The 20,864-nt window shown below is 38.5% G+C and overlaps 1 protein-coding gene across 3 annotated transcripts in view; it reads left to right on the forward strand.

Moving 5' to 3' along the window:
• Positions 1-19,852: 19,852 nt before the first annotated feature.
• The window catches only part of GRAMD2B (GRAM domain containing 2B), a 120,919-nt gene continuing 119,907 nt past the window's right edge, over positions 19,853-20,864 (forward strand). For 2 of the 3 annotated variants that reach the window (XM_009209006.4, XM_009209007.4), the window contains exon 1: positions 19,853-20,103. In XM_009209006.4, coding sequence (XP_009207270.3) covers positions 19,943-20,103 — 161 coding nt within the window. In that variant the 5' untranslated portion in view covers positions 19,853-19,942. The remainder of the gene's footprint in view (positions 20,104-20,864) is intronic. The other variant, XM_009209008.4, reaches the window with a different exon arrangement.

Raw genomic sequence — 20,864 nt, forward strand, 5'->3', positions numbered from 1 at the left:
TCCCCAGAGAGGAGAAGTGTTGTGTCCTCCCTTAGCAGAAGGACAAAGAGCCAATCTACTCCCACAAGCTCTTCCTATAACTGCGTTAATTCAGCAGTGCTCTGACAAACACATCCCAAAAGCCCCACCTCCCAGCACTGTTGCACTGGGGGTTAAGTTTCTAACACATGAATTTTCGGGGACACATTCAGACCATAGCACAACCTCCTGATAACAGTTATTACTTGATTATACCCCCAGAAAGAGCAGCGACATAATTGTCTGAGCCCTGCCCAACTTTGTGAACAAATTGTCGATTTAAGCCACTACATTTGGGAGAGGTTTGTTATATAGCAAGAGATAACTGAGACAGAGCCCATTTCATTGGCTACCAAACACACCAACTCAGTAAGGGAAATGTACTAGTATAGTTGGGGTTTTACTATCAGGTCTCCACCTTCAAATTTCTACAGAACTGCTCTGCCTAGTTTGGTCCCAATTTATTTCCAGTCAAGACAACTGTAGTTAACTCCTGGTTATCTGTTCCTGCCCCTATTTACTTCCCACATCAATCTAACTTCCACGTTATTCAAGTGGCTAGATCCTAATTAACATTCTCCCTGCCGTCACTCTTCCGCTCAAGCACACTTCTGTCCATGGGATAAAATCCTGGGCCCAGTATTCACAACCTTCATAATGAGGCTCTGCCTGACTTAGAGGTAGAGGAGTATTTAACCATTGGCCCCCATACCCCGCAGATCAAGGGTTATTCCCTCCACCTTTGGGCATGCGCCATGGCCTAGAAAGTTCCTTACAGCACCAAAAATCTAATTTCTTTATATTTTCTTTAGATTAATAAATTAATCTAATACCTGAGGTATTAGATGAAGCACTTGAAGTGAGACAATGTCAGCTAGAAATAAGTGGAAGCCTGCAGAGAATTGTCCAGTATAGTCACAGCTGAAATCAGAGGGCCAGTCAAGCATTTGTGAATCCATGTGCCAGCTGTACCTGCTGCCCCCTGTCTGAGGTCATACATCAAGATTCATTTCCTTAGGAAGCCACAGAAAGCCTGATGTAAAAGGTCTCCTAGAAAGTGCACGGATATCCTGGAGCTCCTAAGCTGTTTATGCAAACCCTGGATCTCCAAAAATCATCTTTTCAGACAATGTTATCTCAAATTTATCTGTGGACTGTGTCTTCCCAGGAAAAACTTACCACAAGACAATCAGAAACATCTCCTTAGAACCACCTGATATAGGATTATTTTGTAAGAGAACAACCCAAGGAGCCTCTATAACCCCAAGTGATCAAAATTTAAATCAATAAGAAATTGACATCACGTGCTTCTTGATCTGCTGCACTGAGAAGAACGCAAAGACTATCCTTGTGGCAATCTTACCAAAGATACAAAAACTGAATTTAATCAGGAAGAAACATCAGAAAACCCAAATTGAGGAACATTCTAAAAAAAACTGTCCAATACTCCTCAAATTGACAGGAAAAAAAAAAAAAAGACCAAGGAACCGTTTGATTGGAGAGACCAAGGAAACATGCTTATAAAATACAACATGGCCCCTGGGTTGGATTGCAGCCTAGAAAGACAGTTGAAAATTTTGAATAAGGTCTACATATGAAGTAGTACTATTGTGCCAGTTTTCTAATTTTGATAATTGTACTATAGTTGGATCTGGATGAAATGATGAAGTAACTCTTACAATATTTCAAAATGAGAAGTTAAAAAGCTTAAGTTGTTAAAATCAGTGGATAGCAGATAATGAGCAATTGGAAAATGATGCCTGAAATTAGGCAGATTACAAATGACGTTTGTCATATTTAGTTGGATATAGGTTGATTTGAGCACCGATTTGCCGCATGAGTTTGGGGCTATCCCACTACACCCCCAGTTCACATTCACCTATTTTTATTTGAATATGTCACGTAATTCTTAGAGAAACTTCAAAATAGTGTTGCTCACAGTTCTGATTTTACATGTAAAATATACTGTATAAATATTTTTACAGGGGAAAAAAAGAGGCTAACTTCCTACAAAGTTAGCCTACAAACAAAAGGCTAACTTCCAAAGAGACAGTTGAGTTTCACAATCAGTTAAAGCAGAATGACCTGGGAAGCTTGTTAAAAAAAAAGAAAGAAAGAAAGAAAAACACTCTGATGCCCAAGTCTCACACCAAACCTATAAAATCAGAATGTATAGGTGTGGGGTATTTGTACAAGTTCTGTGCGATTGTGAGGCATACTAAGAAAGTTTGAGAACGACCATTTAATAAAATGACGGGTCTCTAAATTAGGATTCATTATCCACTAGATGGTGCCAAGAATTCAAAGATGGAACTTGGTGGTACAATATCTATTTTCCTTTAAGTATACAGTGTGTTCATTTTCCTTCTTACCCACTTTCTCTTCCACCTCTCCCCACCTTCTAGAAAAGGGTTACATCACACCAAAATAGATATTTTGTTCGGTATCAGTTTAGCAGCTTCTCCTTGGATTTTGGTTATAACAGACAGGCTCGTTCTGAAGGATCTTGAGAGGAGGTTGTGTCAGTACTCTTCCCTTAGCCTTTTACTTTCTCAGTGCAGATATTTAGAAGAGGAAAATCCACCGTAAGAGGTGGCCTCATTGGCAATGAGTGATTGGATAAGAAAGAATGGTCTGACCAGTTCCTAAAAGCCATATTTAACCATTTGTGGTTTTGATCCCTGTCCTTTCCCGGAAGCAGTGACTTTAAGAATGTACCAGACCTATTTGGTACATTATATCAGTTAAATAATAAATCATATTATTAAATAATATCAGATTACTCTTAAGCTACCACTGCCTCAATGGGAAAGCATTTGACAGTTTACCTGTTTTATCCTTTCTTTATCCTCGGATTTTTGCACATTAAAAAACCCTGTGCAGATGATCATCTCATTTCAGTTTTTCTGAAGAGTTTATGTGTTTGGAATCTGCTCCAAGGCATTGTGTTTATCCTCATGAATGTTCATTTTTAGATGTGTATTGAATAGAAATGGCTAGAAAGCCAAGCAAGACATATAACATTTTATTAATCCTTGTCTTAGTCTCTTTGTGCTATTATAACAAATTACCTGAGGCTGGGTAATTCATGCAAAAAAACAAAAAATTTATTTTCTTACCACTCTGGAGGCTGAGAAAGATCAGGGTTCCGGCTTCTGATGTGGGTTTTTTGGCCACATCCTCACAAGGAAGGAGGAAGAGGGGCAAGCTAACTATGGTTCATGAAGCCTCTTTTATAAGGACCTTAATCCCACTAACAAGGAAGAAGCCCTCATGGCCTAATCACCTCTTAAAGGCGTCACCTGTTATCACACTGGCACTCTTTGAATTTTGGAAGGAACACATTCAAACCATAGCAATCCTACAAATACCTATTGAGCAACTACATGTACCAGGCACTGTGATACCCATTGGTGTAGGGATACAGGGTTGAACAAAGCAAAAAAATATATAAGCCCTCACGAATTTGCATTCTACTGTGAGAAATGTACAGAGAAAAAAATAGCAACATAATGATAGAGTGACAACTCTTTTACATAATAAAGCAGAGAGGTGTAATAGTTTCTGCACAAGTTGGGATTATTTTTGACATGGTAGTCATGGGAGGCTCCCTGAGAAGGTGACATTTGAGTTGAAATTGAATGATGACAAGAAGAGCCAGAAAGCAAGCTATACAGTCAGTGGGCAGAGCAGGTGCAAACATCCAGGGGCAGAAACAAGCATGGTATATTGCAGATTAGGAAGAAAGTCAACGCAAGGAAGCATGAGCTAAATGAGGGTGGAGATGTGGGCAAAGACCTGAGCAGGGCCAGAGGTTGCAATTTAGTGAAATAGAAAATTAGGAGCTTTTAAAGGGAAGAGTAACATGGTTTTTCTTTTTCTTATTTTTAAATTTTAAAATCATCCTGGATCCTAATTATAGAGGTGACACAAGTGAAAAGAGAGCAATTGGAATACTGCTGCAATAGTCTAGATAACAGACGGCAGATTGGACTAGTAATAACACCAATGGAGAGGAGCAGTGAAATTCTGGGTATGTTCTGAAGGCACAGCTGATAAGATTTGTTGATGAACTGCATGTGGGGAACAAGGGCACGAGAGAAATTAACAACACCTAAATTGCTGTTTGATCAACCAGGTGGATGAGGAAGACTTTTACTGGTCTGTCCTTACACTGTTGTTAAAGACATACCCGAGGCTGAGTATTTATAAAGGAAAGAGTTTTAATTGACTCACAGTTCCACATGACTGGGGATGCCTCACAATCACGGTGGAAGGCGAACGAGGAACAAAACGAAGTCTTACATGGTGGCAGGCAAGACAGCGTGTGCACAGGAACTCCCATTTATAAAACCATCGGATCTCGTGAGACTTTTTCACTACCACGAGAACAGCATGAGTGAAATCGCCCCCAAGATTCAATTATCTCCACCTGGCCCTACCCTTTACATGTGGGGCTTATTACAATTCAATGTGAGATTTGAGTGGAGACACAGGGAAACCATATCAGAATGGTAAAATGGTACAAGAAAAATTCTGGTGGAGAGCTGTGAATAAAAATTCTATTTTGGTCACAGTAAGTTTGAGATGTTTGTTTAATAGGGAGAAGTAAGAGGGGAATTAGAAGACTTGGGTATCATCAGCATATAAATAGCATTTAAAGTTGTAGGATGAATAATATCACTGAGAGAATGTGTCAATAGAGAAGAGTATCTAGGACTGATTCCACTGACTCTACACTGATGTTGTATTGTTACTCTCTCAATAAGCCTTCAGTGATTTTCCTTATTTCTTTCTTTCTTTGAGAAAGGGCTCACCCTATTGCCCAGCCTAGAGTACAATGGTGTAATCATAGCTCACTGCAGCCTTGAACTCCTGGGCTCAAGCGATCCTCCCACCTCAGCCTCCCAAGTAGCTGGGTCAGCGGTTATTTTTGTTTAAGTAATGTGGTTAAAATCAATATTGGTAAGGTGAGAATAATAATACTGCAAACAGTTATTGCAAGGAATAAATAAGGAATGTGTAAAATATCTAAGACATGGCCTGACAGAGTAGGAAATCAATAAAATATGACCTTTTTTTCCCTATTTCCTTCCTTGGTGAAAGTGGGCTCTGCAGTAAATTGCAGTAGAACTAAAATCTCTCTCTTGGCTCAGATGTCTTTACAGCCAGAGAAAGTCTTAAGAATCATCGGCCTCTGCATTTCCAAAAGGAGATTCTTCCTATAGGATATTAACAGTTTTCCATTTCTATTTGATTGAGCCTGAGTTAATAAAGTCGAATAGATTTATTAAACGCAGACCTTCATATAGACCTCTAAGGGACAAAAATTGTGTGCCGTATTTGCCAGCTTCCACACAGGCTAGAGAAATTGTCCACAGACCACAATTTAGGAAAGCATGGATTTACCCCAAGCCCCCATTTTACATATGGGAAAACTGAGGCCAAGGGAGATAAGGTAACTTGAGTAAAGTTCCACCACTAGTAAAGTATTCTGACACCAACCTTGGAGCTCTTTTTTTTCTAGAATATTCCATCACTATGATGTCACTTATTATTACTAACATTACCCCAACTTTCCCAACAGCCTTTCCCTCTGAGTAGCCTACTTCAGCTCTTTTCCTAAAAGCTGAGTTTATGAGGTGTCTATAGGGGGCTTTCGGGTAGATAAGATGCCTAGAGAAGGCAGTCAAGTGCCTCTGTTTTTCTGAAATAGAACCCCTGTGGTTTATGAAGAGTTGCCTACATAAGAATGACTTTGTTACATATTCATAAAATGGAGTAAGAGGTAGAGTTTTTCCTTTTTTAAAAGAAAAAAAAGCACAAACTGAGTAATCAAACTGTTACTGTATTTATGGCCTCATCTCCAATAATATGTGTGACGTTGGATCCATTCACCTGATGTAAAATCTCTGAACTTTCATTTGTCTGGCTGTTATTAAGAAAGGCAGTAAAATGGAAGTTAATATTTGCTAAACCTTTGACCTATAATGTAGTTTCTAAATCAGCAGAAAGTATATACCTTGTAGAGTTAAGCAGGAAAGAGAAAAAACAGAGCTTTGTCAAGTGCCTTTTCTCATCACCATTTCACAGAGGAGAAAACTGGACTACACAGGCAGCAAACCCTTAGCATGTCCAAGGGCCCTTAACATGTTAGGCAAAAGGCAAGATTGGAAGCCAGGTTTGTCTCACATTAAAGGTATATTACCCCTTCAATGAAAAAACGTGGAGTGCAGTTATTAGAAGGGTGAGAAGAAGGGCTTCCCATATACCTGAGAAGAGTTGGGTGGTGAGCACGGAGGGAAGTGGAAGTATGGAAGGGGAAGTGGGAGGTGAAGTGGGATTGTAGTGGCAACAGTTTGTAGGACTAACAAATACAATTTTCAGATCTTTAATAGATGTAATCTACCCTACCCTAAAGCTACCTTTCCTATTTCTCATGATAGCAGACCTCTAAATCATATCAGGCTTTGATTCCAGGAAGATCCATTGTATTGCCTAAGTTCCTCCTGCTGACCTACTGAACCTGAAGACCCTCTCAAAATTACCCTCATTTAGCTCAAGTGGTTGGCAACAGTTAAAATGTAATTGCCCCTGGAGCTATTATCACCTTACTGTATTAGTTATATGAATATAGGATCTGAAGCAGTTAGCTATTGCTATGTAGAAATCCATCTCAAAACCTCAGTTTGAAACAATTTTTTATTATTTTTTATGCATCTACAGGTGGTCAGGTAGTTCTGCTGATCTAGATCAGTTAGATTTTGGCTGGGCTCACTCCTGTGTCTGTGGGGACTTGGCAGGTCACTGGGGAGCTGGGTGGTCTATGACAGCCGGAATGACTCAGCTCTGTGCCGTGTGGTCTCATGTGGAGATGCCTCTAATTCAGTCGTGTAGTCATAGTGACCACAGGGAAGGAGTAGAAACCCACGAGGCTTCTTGAGGTCTAGACTCAAAACTGTCACAGTATCACTTCTGCCACATTTTATTAGCCAAAGCAAGTAACAAGACCAGCCCAAGTAAGAGTGGGCAGAAATTACAAAGCTATAAGGCAAAGGCTATGGATATATAGAGGCCATTCATGTAGCTGGGATTATCAATGCATTCAATCCACCACAACTTGAGGGCAAATTTTAATTGAAAGGATAGGAAAAGGGCTGGGTGCAGTGGTTCACACCTGTAATCCCAGCACTTTGGGAGACTGAGGTGGGCCGATTGCTTGAGTTCAGGAGTTCGAGACCAGCCTAGCCAACATGGCAAAACCCCATCTCTACTAAAAATACAAAACTTTGCCAGGTATGGTGGTCCATGCTGTAATTTCAACTACTCAGGAGGCTGAGGCAGAGGTTACAGTGAGCCAAGATTGTGCCACTACACTCCAGCTAGGTGACAGAACAGGACAACAGGACTCGGTCTCAAAAAAAAAAAAAAAAAAGGAAGGAAGGAAAGGAAAAGATAGAGAATATAAGTTGTTTGCATTCTAAATAATCTCTTGCATGGATATCTCTTGTTCTATTACCTAGTTTTGAACTCAAGCAAATTGTACTCTTCTTTCTCATTTGTAAATCTTTACCTTAGTATTTCCTAGGCAAGTAAATCATCTCCAAATGTACACTTTGTTTTGCAATGGTCTTAGATTAAAGTGAATTAAGTACCTAAAACTATTTAATTATTTGAGTTCAGCCAATCAGATTTTTGTTTGAAACAGAGTAAATAAAAGAAAAACTTGAATGCCATTTCATTATTCTTCTAATTAATGAGCAACTTTGCTGTCTGCATTAGTGACATGGTAGAACAGCTAAAAAGAAGCAAGTTTGAGAAAGTTCAGCTTCTCTGTGAATTTGCTTTCCAGCACGACAGATTTATCATCAGTAAATATTCATTGAGTCCCCACAGTGAGAAAACAATCATGATGAATATGACACAAAACATACTCTAAAGAGAAATATATATTCTGATTACAGAATGCACATATGAGACACAGGTGATAAGACATTAATCATGCCATTCAATAGTGAATATCAAAGTTGCGTTAGGTTTGTTTAATTTATGTAATGAATAGTCATGAACTTGTAGGACAACTGAGGACCATTTAGTGTGAATTGTGGTGGAGCCTTTGAGGTAACACACAATCACTGTCTTCTAAAGTGAAGAAAGGCATCAGGATTGGGGAAAGACATACGTCATCATGAGTAAAGGGTCAGTGATGTGACTCCAAGTCAACATCGAGATAAGATGAAGCTCTTAAGGCAAAGACCTAACATTATCTTAAAAGTCACATTGAATGTTCCCGTGGTCATTTGATGTCTCACACGTGGGTTTCAAGTGCGGCTGGTCCCATCCCTCTGAGCAGACTCCGAAAGAGAAACCTTCCAAGATAGCACTTGCAAGCAAAGAGCAGGCCGACTGGCTCAAAGAGCTGTGGTTGGACAGATCTGGTGTAAATACAAAGTTCTTTCCTGATACTCCCCAGAGTTTCTTGAAGATCACCTGGCCTCTAGAAGATGACAAGGAGACAGCAAGTCCTACAAGCAAAAAGGAACATTCAGCAAACTTTCCAAGCACAGCTCATGCCCTGGAAGAGTGTGTTCCACGGGAGAGAAGTGAAGCCAGTGGGTCCAGACCTGGAACTGTAAGTGACAGGTCTCAGACCTGGAAAAACCATTTGGGAGTAGAGTGTGGCTTCTGCAGTGTAAAGGCCTTTTTGGTATCTTAAGGACAGAGTGTCTCCACATGGAGAATGTCTTTGATTGCCCACTGGGAGAATGTTCCTTGTTTATCATCAGGATCTTGAACAAAAGCAAGAATGATTCCACATACTGCAATGTCCTCAGAAACCTCTGATACCAGTACATTTTGCTTATAGCTGTATTGCACAAAACTGGAAGTTTGAGGTTTGTTATGTCACTCAAGCTGAAAAGGGGAATTCAAGTGGAGACGGCAATGAGCAATGCTAGGAGTGGCTTGAAAGATACAGTTGCAATCTAAGACTCAATGTGTTCAGGAGAACTCAGTATTTGCCATTTCAGCTCAGGAAAACTAGGATTGTACGATATTTGCATTAAGTCACACTTGCCATGTCAACTGTCTACATTTTGGTTTTAGGTTCCTTTTATTCTAGAAAGGTAGGTTTGGGTTTGGGTTAGGTTTTATGAGTTCCTTGTAAGCAGGCGCTATGGGTTAGATTTTTTATTTTCGGGGTTTTGCTTTGTTTTTTACTTTAAATTTTGTACAACTGCTAGCAGAGTAACAAGTATATGTAGAGATATTTAATTTGTTTAAAAATTCCTCTATTATTCTGACTATAATTGCTATAAAATCCCTCAAATAATCCTATCTCCAAAGAATAAATAATTGTATTGGAGGGTCATTAGGTTTAGCCCAGAGCTGGGGCAATAAATAGAATGTCTTCAGAAGGACATGTGAAGGGTACACACAAACACTGTGAAGACAAACACTGTCGATGAGGCATGATGGGAAGTGAAAACCTAACATAAAATATAAATGGGTGGGAAGATTAAGATATCTAGTTTCCTTTCAGACTGGGCTTTGGATTCTACAAACCTGCATTTGAATCCCAGCTCTGCTGCCATTTAACTGAATGTGTCGACTAGGAAAAGAAACAGTTTCTCTTGAGTTTCAGTTTTCTTATTTCCAAAATGGTAAACAACAAACAAAAAAATCTGTTTCCTAGCGTTACTAAGAGGATTGAATAAGTTTCTATATGTAAAATGCCAGGCATATAGAAATTACACAATGAATAAATTCCCTCTGCTCCTCATCTTCCATTTCTGAAAATCTAACAAGAAACATGGAAACGTGGTATCTCATATAAACTGCCCAGGGCTCTGCAGTTCCCATGATGGCCCAGCCCAGTCACCAAACCCTACCTCACTCTATAGCGTTTTCACAGGTGCTTTGGGCAGAGGTCCCATTCTAACTCTAATTAACCTAAAATCTCAAAATGACGTCTTTCCTGTCTGGGTTAATTGCTCACTGTAGCTTTGGAGGAGTTGGTAAGCTTCTATATCTGTGTTTGAGTGTCACAAACTGTGGGACATGAGATCAGTTCAATAGGCACTCTGAGCCTCAGTTCTTCCTTTGCAAAATGAGTCTAATACCTACCTCCCAGAAGCATTCCCAGCATTGCACACAAGCATGTTAAGCCTATCACCATCACCCCAAATGTGGTGACATTTCAAAAACTCCTTGCCAGTTTGTTACCCAATTGGGTGTCCTCCTTTGTTTTTTAGTACTAGTAGAGGATATTTTTTCATTTGTTATTAGCCACATGCATTTCTTCAGCTATAAACTGCATGTTTATCACCTGACTTACATGTTAAAAGATTCTGTGAGCTCAGCTATTTTTTGATCGGGCAGCACCATTTCAGTCACCTCTTCTGAATTTGGCCTGGTCTTGCTACACTTCACTGTTTCAAAAAATAGCAGGATGAATGCTAAATTGAAGAAATATATATAATCAACAGCAACATAGATACAAACTATTATATAATAGTATATGAGCCTTTCACTTTACCTGTCTTTAAGTTCATGCTTTCTAAATGCCTTAAGATTTTGTTGACAATCATCATTATTAGTGTTCTTTGTTATTGCCATTATTACAAACAGGTGAAGTAAACAACTACCTAGAAAATTATGATTTCAGGATTATCAGGAAGAATTAAGGAAAAGTACCAAAAGTCTTGGCCTTGGACTTATGCAGACCTACATAAAAAAGGATAAAAACACAAGATCTTCAAAAGGAACAGAGATAATCAAATTCATTAATTCTGAATACGTTTCTATGTATATTGTTTAAAATAGTTACCAAGAAATAAACACTAACTTTTTTTTAATGTTTTTTCTTTAAGTTCCAGGGTACATGTGCACAACGTGCAGGTTTGTTACATATGTATACATGTGCCATGTTGGTGTGCTGCACCCATTAACTCGTCATTTACATTAGGTATATCTCCTAATGCTATCCCTCCCCCCTCTCCCCACCCCACGACAGGCCCTGGTGTGTGATGTTCCCCTTCCTGTGTCTAAGTGTTCTCATTGTGCAATTCCCACCTATGAGTGAGAGCATCCATGTTTGGTTTTCTGTTCTTGCGATAGTTTGCTGAGAATGATGGCTTCCAGCTGCATCCATGTCCCTACAAAGGACATGAACTCATCCTTTTTTATGGCTGCATAGTATTCCATGGTGTATATGTGCCACATTTTCTTAATCCAGTCTGTCATTGATGGACATTTGGGTTGGTTCCAAGTCTTTGCTATTGTGAATAGTGTCACAATAAGAATACGTGTGCATGTAAACACTAACATTTATGGTTAATTAATTTTCAACAAAATGGGCAAGATAATCCAATGGGAAAATAATACCCTTTTCAACAGTAGTGCCAGGACAATATTCTAAAGAATGAAGTTGGACCCCTACTTTATAACATACACAAATATTAACTCAAAGTAGATCATAGACCTTATATAAGAGCTAAAACTATAAAAATCTTAATAAACATATGAGTAAATAATCATTGGGTTGGGCAATTATTTCTTAGGCCCAACACCAAAATCACAAGTGATAAAAGAGAAGATTGATAAATTGGACTCTACCAAAATGGAAAACTTTCTTTGGTACTTCAAAGGACACCATGAAGAAAGTACAGAGACATCCTATGAAATGATAGAAAATACTTGCAAGTCACATTTTTTAAGGAACTTGTAGCCGCAATATATAAAGCATACAAGTCAATAATAAAAAGACAACCCAATTTTAAAATAGGGCAAAGGATTTGAATGGATTTTTCTCCAACAAGAATATACAAATGGCCAATAAGGACATGCAAAGAAATGCAAATCAAGACCACAATGCAATACCACTTCACACCCACTCAAATGGCCATATCAAAAACAAAAACAAAAAGCAGTGTTGGCAAGCATGTGGAGAAACTGGAACTCTCATCCACTGCTGGTCAGAAATGTAAAATGTTACAACCATTTTGGAAAACAGTTTGTCAGTTCCTCAAAAAGTTAAATATAGCAATTTCACTCCTAGATATATAATCAAGGGAATTGAAAACATGTGTTTGCATAAAAACGCGTGCACAAATATCCATAATAGCATTATTTTTAATAGCCAAAAAGTAGAAACAATCCAAATCTCCATCAACTAAATAATGGATACATACAATTGGTATATCCATACAATAGAATCTTTTTGGTCACAAAATGAGATGAACTTTGAAAACATTGTAGGTGAAAGAAGACAGTCACAAAAGATCACAGATAGTATGATTCCATCTATATATGAAATGTCCATAATAGGTACTTTTTCTATATGTATAGATGAGATATGAAATGTCTCATCTCTAAAGAGAGAAAGTAAATTAGTAGGTTAGTGGTTGCCTAGGGCAGAGTGGAAGAGGAAAATAGGGAGGATGGGGAGGGACTGCTCTTGGGTACAAGGTTTCTTTTGAGTGATGAAAACATTCTAAAATTAGATGATGGTGATGGTTGCACAATTCTGTAAATGTACTAAAGCCACTGAATTATACACTTCGAACAAGTGAACTTTGTATTATGTAAATTATATCTTAATAAGTCTTTTTTCAAAACTCCAAAACGATAGTTACTTTGAATAAGACCTTATGATTTTATTATAAATATTGGTCAAAATAAATATAAAATTTGCTAAATCCTTATTATGTTCCAGACAATATTTAAAGTATTTACAAATATTAGCTAATGTACTTTCTTAACAAACCTATTCGGTAGGTACTATTATTCCCATTTGACAGATTAGGAAACTAAAATATAGAGATTTTCAAATCCTCCAGCTATTAAGTAGCACGGTAAGAATACAAACAGAGAGTCTGCATTTTTTAAACAAAGTATGTACTGAGTCTGGATCTAATTGCAAACTACAGGGAGGAAATTCCTGAAATTCAGAAAATTGTGGACATTTTGAAATATTATAATTAATGATGGAACCTAACACAGCTAATGCCTCAGAGTAAATATCTATGTAATTACTTCACACAATAGCAGTGCAAAAATGGAAGTGTAGGTTGTGGGATCACTTCCCTCTCTTGTCCTGTACAAAGACAATATTTAACACAGATGAGCTATTGCTGGTATGTTTTCATTCTCTCAAGAGTCACAACAGGGAGGAATTCTACAAAGCAGCATGGTGTAAGGAAGACCTACATTATCAGGTCAGGAGTGGAACATGAATCAGGAGGCAGCCCTAACTCTGCCACCAACTATTCTAGTGACCTATTCCCACTAGTGATAGATCTATAACAGGAAGTATTTTAAGTGCATGCATTCTAAGGTTCCTATTGGCTCTAAAACCTCATCCTCTATATCCTCTATCATCTAGTTTCTAGACTAATCTCAAAAACATCTTGGCCAGTAGTGTGTTTATTCCCAAACAATCTTTCTGAGATCTGTTTGATAGAATTCTCCAAACATGTCTTTGATTCTGTTTCCGCTACTCTGGCACCTGGTGCTCCAGTTGTGGGAGGGAACAGAGAACATGTGTCTGTTTCTCACTTTGAAGGGTAACGCCTCTTGAAAAGAAAGACTGTATTTAGTGAATATTGGATATACTTTCAGAATTACCAAATGATTTTCATAATCCTTTAGAGCAAAACATAAATTTTGATGATGATCAAGTGTTCATTGTGATTATCTCTGGTGGCTGAGGATTACAGATGATTTTTTTTCTTCTTTATATTTTGTTTATTTTCAAAATGTTTGTAATGAGTATACATTTTGTTTTGTAAATCAAAAAAAACCAGTATATTTTAAAAACCTTAGTGGTACAGAGTTGTGAATGTAGTTCATGCCACTGAACTATACACTTTAAAATGGTTAAAAAAAAATAACCTTATAGGGGACACTAAGAATCATACTATCTTCAGAAGTATTCTCTGAAAATAATTATCAATTTGCATAAAATCAAACAAAGGCAGAATATGCAATAACCACTATGCAATTTGATAGATGATAATGCTATTGAAATCAAGAATGCTGCTTTTTAAAATCTGGGTCAAATGTAAATGTATACATTTTATCAACCAACCAGATGTGAATGTTTGAATGTTTACAGCAGTGTAAAGGGAGTCAGCTCATGCTTGCTCAACTGTCAGCTCATTACAGGCGCAATTCCCAAAGTCACGTTCCATGTGTCATATCAGCAGCTTGAAGTCAGCTGTGGTGGGAGTATTTACACTGTGGAAATTGGCCAATGCTACAAATAAGAGCTTTTTTTTTCCTGGAAAACTGGTTTACCAATACACCACTGTTTACATAATAAACATATCAATCAACAGAAATTTCTACAAACAAAATTTTTAAAATCAACTATCTCAATTCATTTTATAAATTTAAGCAAATATAGTTAAAAGCACTAAAAAGACTTACCCAAGCTGGTGGATAAACTAGAATAGGAACTTGGGTTTTCAAATTTCTTACCTTTATATCTTAAAACCCCAAATGCACACAAAAAAGGAAAGATTATCTTAAGTCCAATCTTGCCATGTTTACTTACTTGTTTACTGAAGCTGCAAGATCAATTTTCTAACCTTCTGGAGGCAAAACTCCCTCTAATGTCATGACCTACAACAGATAGTAATAGTTTTCTGACAAGGGGATAACATATGTCCTTTCTCTGCATCCTCTCAAAGGGTTCACAACTTGGGAGATAAATCAACCCGCTCCCTTCTTTATCAAAAACCATTAGAATAAAGAAGTTTGAAGGAGAAAGGAAGGGACTTAAGATATGCTTTAGCCCATTAATTAGACTGGAATATTCCAGGCTGCTTGGCAGGCCCATTATCACCAATGTCAACACTCCACGGGCCCACACTGTGAACGCTTTCCCTCCCTCTAGGATTAGGTCTTCCACAAACCATGTACAAACACATAGCTGTTGTCCTATTGAGAAAAGCAAATCATATCTTTCACTTATATCATATGACTCCACTCAACATGAGTGAAGTATGACCAGCTCAAAGAACATAATCTTCACTGTTATTACCATCAGTAATATTTTCTGAATGCTTACTATGTACAGGCTTCATACTTGAAGTTTACACGTATTATATCAAGTCCTCCAAACAATTTTTTTGAAATAGATATTATTATTATTCGCATTCTTACAAAAGCTCAGAGTAGTTAAGTCCATTTCTAAAGTAACACAGCAATGAAATAATCAAGCCACCCTTTTCCAGGCAACCTGATCCCTAAACTCACACTCTAAACCATTAAATCAAAAATCAAACAGCCAAACCCAGGAATGTGGATATATTTACTTTACACCCACACACCGGTTTTCCATACATGGTTATTCCATGGTGATATCTGAAATTCAAGGTGATTTTACTAGACCAAATCTTTTTTTTTTTTTTTTTTTTTTTGACAGAGTCTTGCTCTGTCATCCAGGCTAGAGTGCAGTGGTCCTATCTCGGCTTACTGCAACCTCCGCCTTCTGGGTCCAGTCGATTCTCATGCCTCAGCCTCCAGAGTAGCTGGGATTACAGGCCATGCACCACCACACCCGGCTAATTTTTGTATTTTTAGTAGAGACAGGGTTTTACCATGTTGACCAGGCTGCTCTCGAACTCCTGACCTCAGGTGATCCACCTGCCTCGGCCTCGCAAAGTGCTGGGATTACAGGCATGGGCCATATCACCTGGCCCAGACCAAGGCTTTTTTATCCAAATCACAGAACTATGTGCTTAGAGTATACAAGCTAATTGTATTAATAATGGCCTAAACACACCATAATTTATCAAATAAATCTTAAGGAACAACTATTTCTAACTTTGCTTATTTGTAGAGAAAATTTCGTTTATTTCTAAGTGTAAGTGAATATTCCATGGCTCTGGAAAACTCCATCTTGAAGCTCTGTTTAGCTGGTTGTTTTGGTTTGATCTTATGTCTCAATATCCAAATCCTACACCTGTAAAAACTGGAGGAGGAGGAGGAAGTAGAGGAAAAGGATTGAGAGGAGGAAAAGGGGAATATACAGGCATGAATTCCCCACCTTCCATCCATCCAGCCTAGCATCAGTAGGCATATTAGTTTCTTTTTTATGGAATCCAGAATGCTTGGATATAATAACCAAAGATTATTATCATCGTTGCACAAGACTATATTCTTTGAATTATGGACCTTGTTTCATAGAAGAAAGAAAAAATTCTTATGGCCAAACTTTAATTTGTAGGGTTTAAGCAAAGAAAACTAGAGCTTGAGAAGACTTTCTTTTTTTTTTTTTTCTTTTTTTTTTTTTTTTTTTTTGAGACAGAGTCTGGCTCTGTCACCCAGGCTGGAGTGCAGTGGCCGGATCTCAGCTCACTGCGAGCTCCGCCTCCGGCGTTCGCGCCATTCTCCTGCCTCAGCCTCTCTAGTAGCTGGGACTACAGGCGCCCGCCACCACGCCTGGCTAATTGTATTTTTAGTAGAGACGGGGTTTCACCTTGTTAGCCAGGATGGTGTCAATCTCCTGACCTCGTGATCTGCCCGCGTCGGCCTCCCAAAGTGCTGGGATTACAGCCGTGAGCCCCCAGGCCAGGCCGAGAAGACTTTCAACATTATTTCTCAATTCCCATGGAAGGATATAAAAGAGTCTCTGTGATTTTTATTTCAGTTGTATTTTATTTATTATCATATATTATTCATTTTGGCCACTGTGCATGTTCCTTTTGTAGTTATATTTACATAAACGTCCTATTCCACTTGTTTATCTTTGACCACCTGGTCTTTGTGTTAATTTGCACACACACAAACGAAAGCTGTGGCACAGGCTAGGAGTGCTTGGGCAGTTCCCATGTCTCAACAGTCAAAGGGCTCAGGCAGTGGCTGTGGATGGCTGCACAGCAGTCAACTGCCATTAATCCTGAAAATAAAGCTGTCAGAATTCACATTTTCTTTCAATGATCATGTACTATCAAAACCTTATTCCTATTTAAACATAAAGTCCAGCTATAACTACTTGCACATTTTGTCAGATTTATCACAGGCAGCTCGTATCAAGAAGTGAAATTCACCCAGGAAGCCCCAGCTGACTCCAGCCCTCAGACAGGTTTAGGATGCCTCCTCTCACCAGAACCTGTTGTGTTTAAAACTTGAATGCCCTGAGGGAGGCATAAGCATTCCTGTGTTTACCACTCTCTGCTGGGTTCTGTCCCTACCCCCAGAAACTTACCTTTCTGGTTCCTAAAGGCCCTTGAGTTTGTGACCCCTGCTCTAGACTTTCAGAAAATCTCACCTTTGACACCATTTCTTAAAATAAGGGTTAACTCAACATCTTACATAAGAGTTCAGCCAATATTGTTTTAGCTACTTCAGTATGCTTCCAATAGGCTAGTAAATTGTTGCCTAACTGAAATAACCATATCACCCGGCAGACTGCAGTAAAGGGACCAGCTCATCTCATTGTGCTTCCAAAGCATCGTGCACATGGCCATCGAGCTCACCTTTCATCATTTTATTTCCATTACCTACAGGATAAAGTTTGAACTAACCACACTGGCATTCAGTATCCTTCATAATTCAGCCTCCAGATAAATGTTCACTCTTCCTCTATTTCACTAACACACTCTCCACTCTCACACACATACCTGGTCCATGCCCATTTATTTGTTCACGAGCACTACTTCTTTCCCTTTCTGCCTTTCCCATGTCACCACATTGAAACTCAAACCCCACATTTTCCATTAGACTTTTTTAAGTCAGGCCAGTCTCAATTGATTTGCCTCCTTTTAACTGTAAATGTTCAGTAAATACTTGTTGAATGAATGAATGAATGAATTCCAGCATGACCACATGCTTACTATTTAATTATGGCCAAGTGGTTTAACCTTTTAAAGATATCGTTTTTTTAATCTATAAAAATGTAATTTGGGCAGCGATTAAATGAGATGTTATATATGAAATTATCTAGTAGAGATGTTATATTTACTCAAAAGATATTAGCTAGTACACACTCAATAAATATTAGCCTAATTCACTGCCTTTCTATCGCTTTTATTTTTAGTCAACTTTTCAGTTATGTAGATTGTTTTATCCTAGCTTCATTGTTGAAGCAAGAACCCATTTTCTTAAAACTTTTTATATCACTCACTGCAGCTAGCAAAGAGCTTTACTAATAAATATGTATTCGTTGATTGAGTATTGAGTGAGTATGAGGAAAGCTTACCTATTGAAAAATAAGTTCAAAGACTGTTCACTGACACTGGAATTTCCTCCTTTAGAGACATTTTATTCTAAGCTAAGAATTACCCCTGTGTCATCCAAACCTGCATGAGACAAAGAATAACAGACTATATTTCATTGACTATTAACATCTGTGCCAGCCAGAGTTGTTTTTTGTTTACAAGGAGCAGAAACTCCCAGGTAGGTTGTTGCTATTGTATGAGGAATGGTGACTGGTTTAATTCAGCAATTTAATATAACAGCTTATTTAATGTCTCCAATATGATTTCAACACACAATTTCAGCACAGAGATAAGCGAGGAAAGAGAAATATAGACCATGCTCTGTCGAGGAAGGACAGGGAGGAAAGCTGGGGGTGGTGCCTCATCAGAACTGTAGCATGAGGGTGCTCAGCAGTACTAGGGTGACCACCGGCCCCAGTTTGCCCAGCACTAAAGAGTTCCTGGAATTTAGGGCATTCAGGGCTAAAACCAAGAAAACCCAGCAGGAAAATATTGTCCAAAACAATGTAATATCACTGAAAGACTCACTTCAAAACTGTTCCTAGGGTCAGTACAGCACGTAGAGCAGCACAGACCTGTCCCTGCCAGGTTAGCAGTTGGTTAGAGCAAAATGCTATTGAGGCCAAGGCTAAAGGTTTGCTTTGATTTCCCAGGAAACTTTGCTCTCTTCCACAATCAGAAACTATGTACTTCTCTTAAGCCAGCCATTCTGCAATGTCACTGACTAATCACAAGTGGAACAAGGAGAGAGAACATAGCTACTGTGGAACAAATCCTTCCCTGGTGCTAGTAACGAAGGTAGAGGGACACTGATGTTTTCCTCGTGCATGAACATTTGTCGCATGAAGAAAGTCATTTTGTGAACTTATTTGTTAGCAAAATGCATATCTAGGTAACAATAATGACACATAATTGCAAATCTCTATTGCATACTCTCCTATGTATTTCATTCTAATCGTGTGAAATCAGCATAACAGATATCAAACAGAGCAGAGTTGGGATCACCTGTGGTTGCCCAGCCAGCAAGCAACAGAGACAAATTCGAACTCTCGCCTCCTACTGTTAGTTTGTATTTGTTGTTGTTGTTTGAGTACAAGTCACAGCCTCCTGTAACCCAGCAAAATATGTAACCTGAATGTTGAGACTCCCTTGACTTTGTGTATATCACTTCCATAAGAACTCCAGAACTCTTCGAGTCCCAAGGACCAAGGAATGCAGCCTTGAAACTGCTGTGCATCTGCCAAACATTGGCTGCAACACACAGTGTGCTGGTTATTTCCTGTGTGAGTACAGGCATAAAGCACATCCACATTGCTCACCCTGTTGGTCAGGCTCAGGTGGTTAGAAAAAGCATCCTGCTTTTCATGTTTAGATGCTGCCAGTCTCTGCACCTCATTGGTTTGTTTAGGTGTTTGCTTTTCCATGCTTTTCTGACTACATTCAGATTTAGTGGTGTTCATCTTAGTGAACTAAAAGTTGAATTTCCCAAACACATTTATTTCTTTAGAGCAAATATAGGTAGGATGAAAACCGCCCTGTGTCACACTGAAATGTTACTCATTAACTGACTGTAAAAAAAATAGCCTCAGCTAGATTAAGAGTCACATGAAGAAAGAGCTTCCTGCAATGCAAGGACTGTGCAAAGCTGAAACACAGAGATTTTCATACTATTTGGGAGACTCAGAAATGAGCTTTTAATGTTGTTCCTTGACTTGGGGATCAATAAGCGCACAATGGTGAAGAAAAGGCAGCCTTCTAGTGACACGATGTTCCAGTTTGAGACTCCGGGCAGCCCAAGGAAGGCCAACGTGGAGGCCCCACGCAGCTCCACAGACAGCCCCAGCTCGGTGTTCCTCAGGTGGGTACAGCCTGGGCCCGGCCATCCACATCTGTCCACCTGGTGGCCTCAGCTACCCAACTGGTGACCCTTGGAGAGCTCCCTTTTCATTCCCGGAGGTAGGGATCAGCCATGGGAAGAGAAGGTACAGCCTAGGCATCCTGACCAGTGGATTCGAAGGGGGTATATAATAAGGGATGTGCTCTTCTGAGCAAATAGAACTATTACTACTATTAAGGAAAAATAATTTTTAGTGCCTTCTGTAGTACTTTCTTAGTACTGGATAACTGGCCACTATGCAATTCCTCAATTCTTAACTTACTTTCAGGTTCATAGGAAGTGAAAACAAATCGTTTAACCCCAAATTGACTTTGGTATCAAAATTACCTGAACTATTATTAAAATAATAATTATTAAAATATTAAGATAATTGTCTTCTTTTTGCCTTTCCAATTTAAATTTAAAATAGTACCAACTGTGCTCTAGTTCAAGTATTTACTGAATAGTGATTTACAGCAGTTTTGGCCAATTTCAGAACATATTCATTTTAGCTATAAACCTCAATATCCAAATCAACACATTAATATCCACATCAACACCACTCTAATAATTACATATTTTTCATGAAAATTTATTTTTCAATGCTTTATTCATTTTATCTCATTATAATTATCTAGCAATTTATAGAATGTATAAACTAAGTATAAGTCAAAATCACATACTCAAAAGAAAGTTTTTTCATCCAACTTCCATGTAAACTTTAACATAATATTCATGTAAAC

This window comes from Papio anubis, chromosome 5 (genome assembly GCF_008728515.1).
Source record: "Papio anubis isolate 15944 chromosome 5, Panubis1.0, whole genome shotgun sequence".
Lineage (NCBI taxonomy): Eukaryota > Metazoa > Chordata > Mammalia > Primates > Cercopithecidae > Papio > Papio anubis.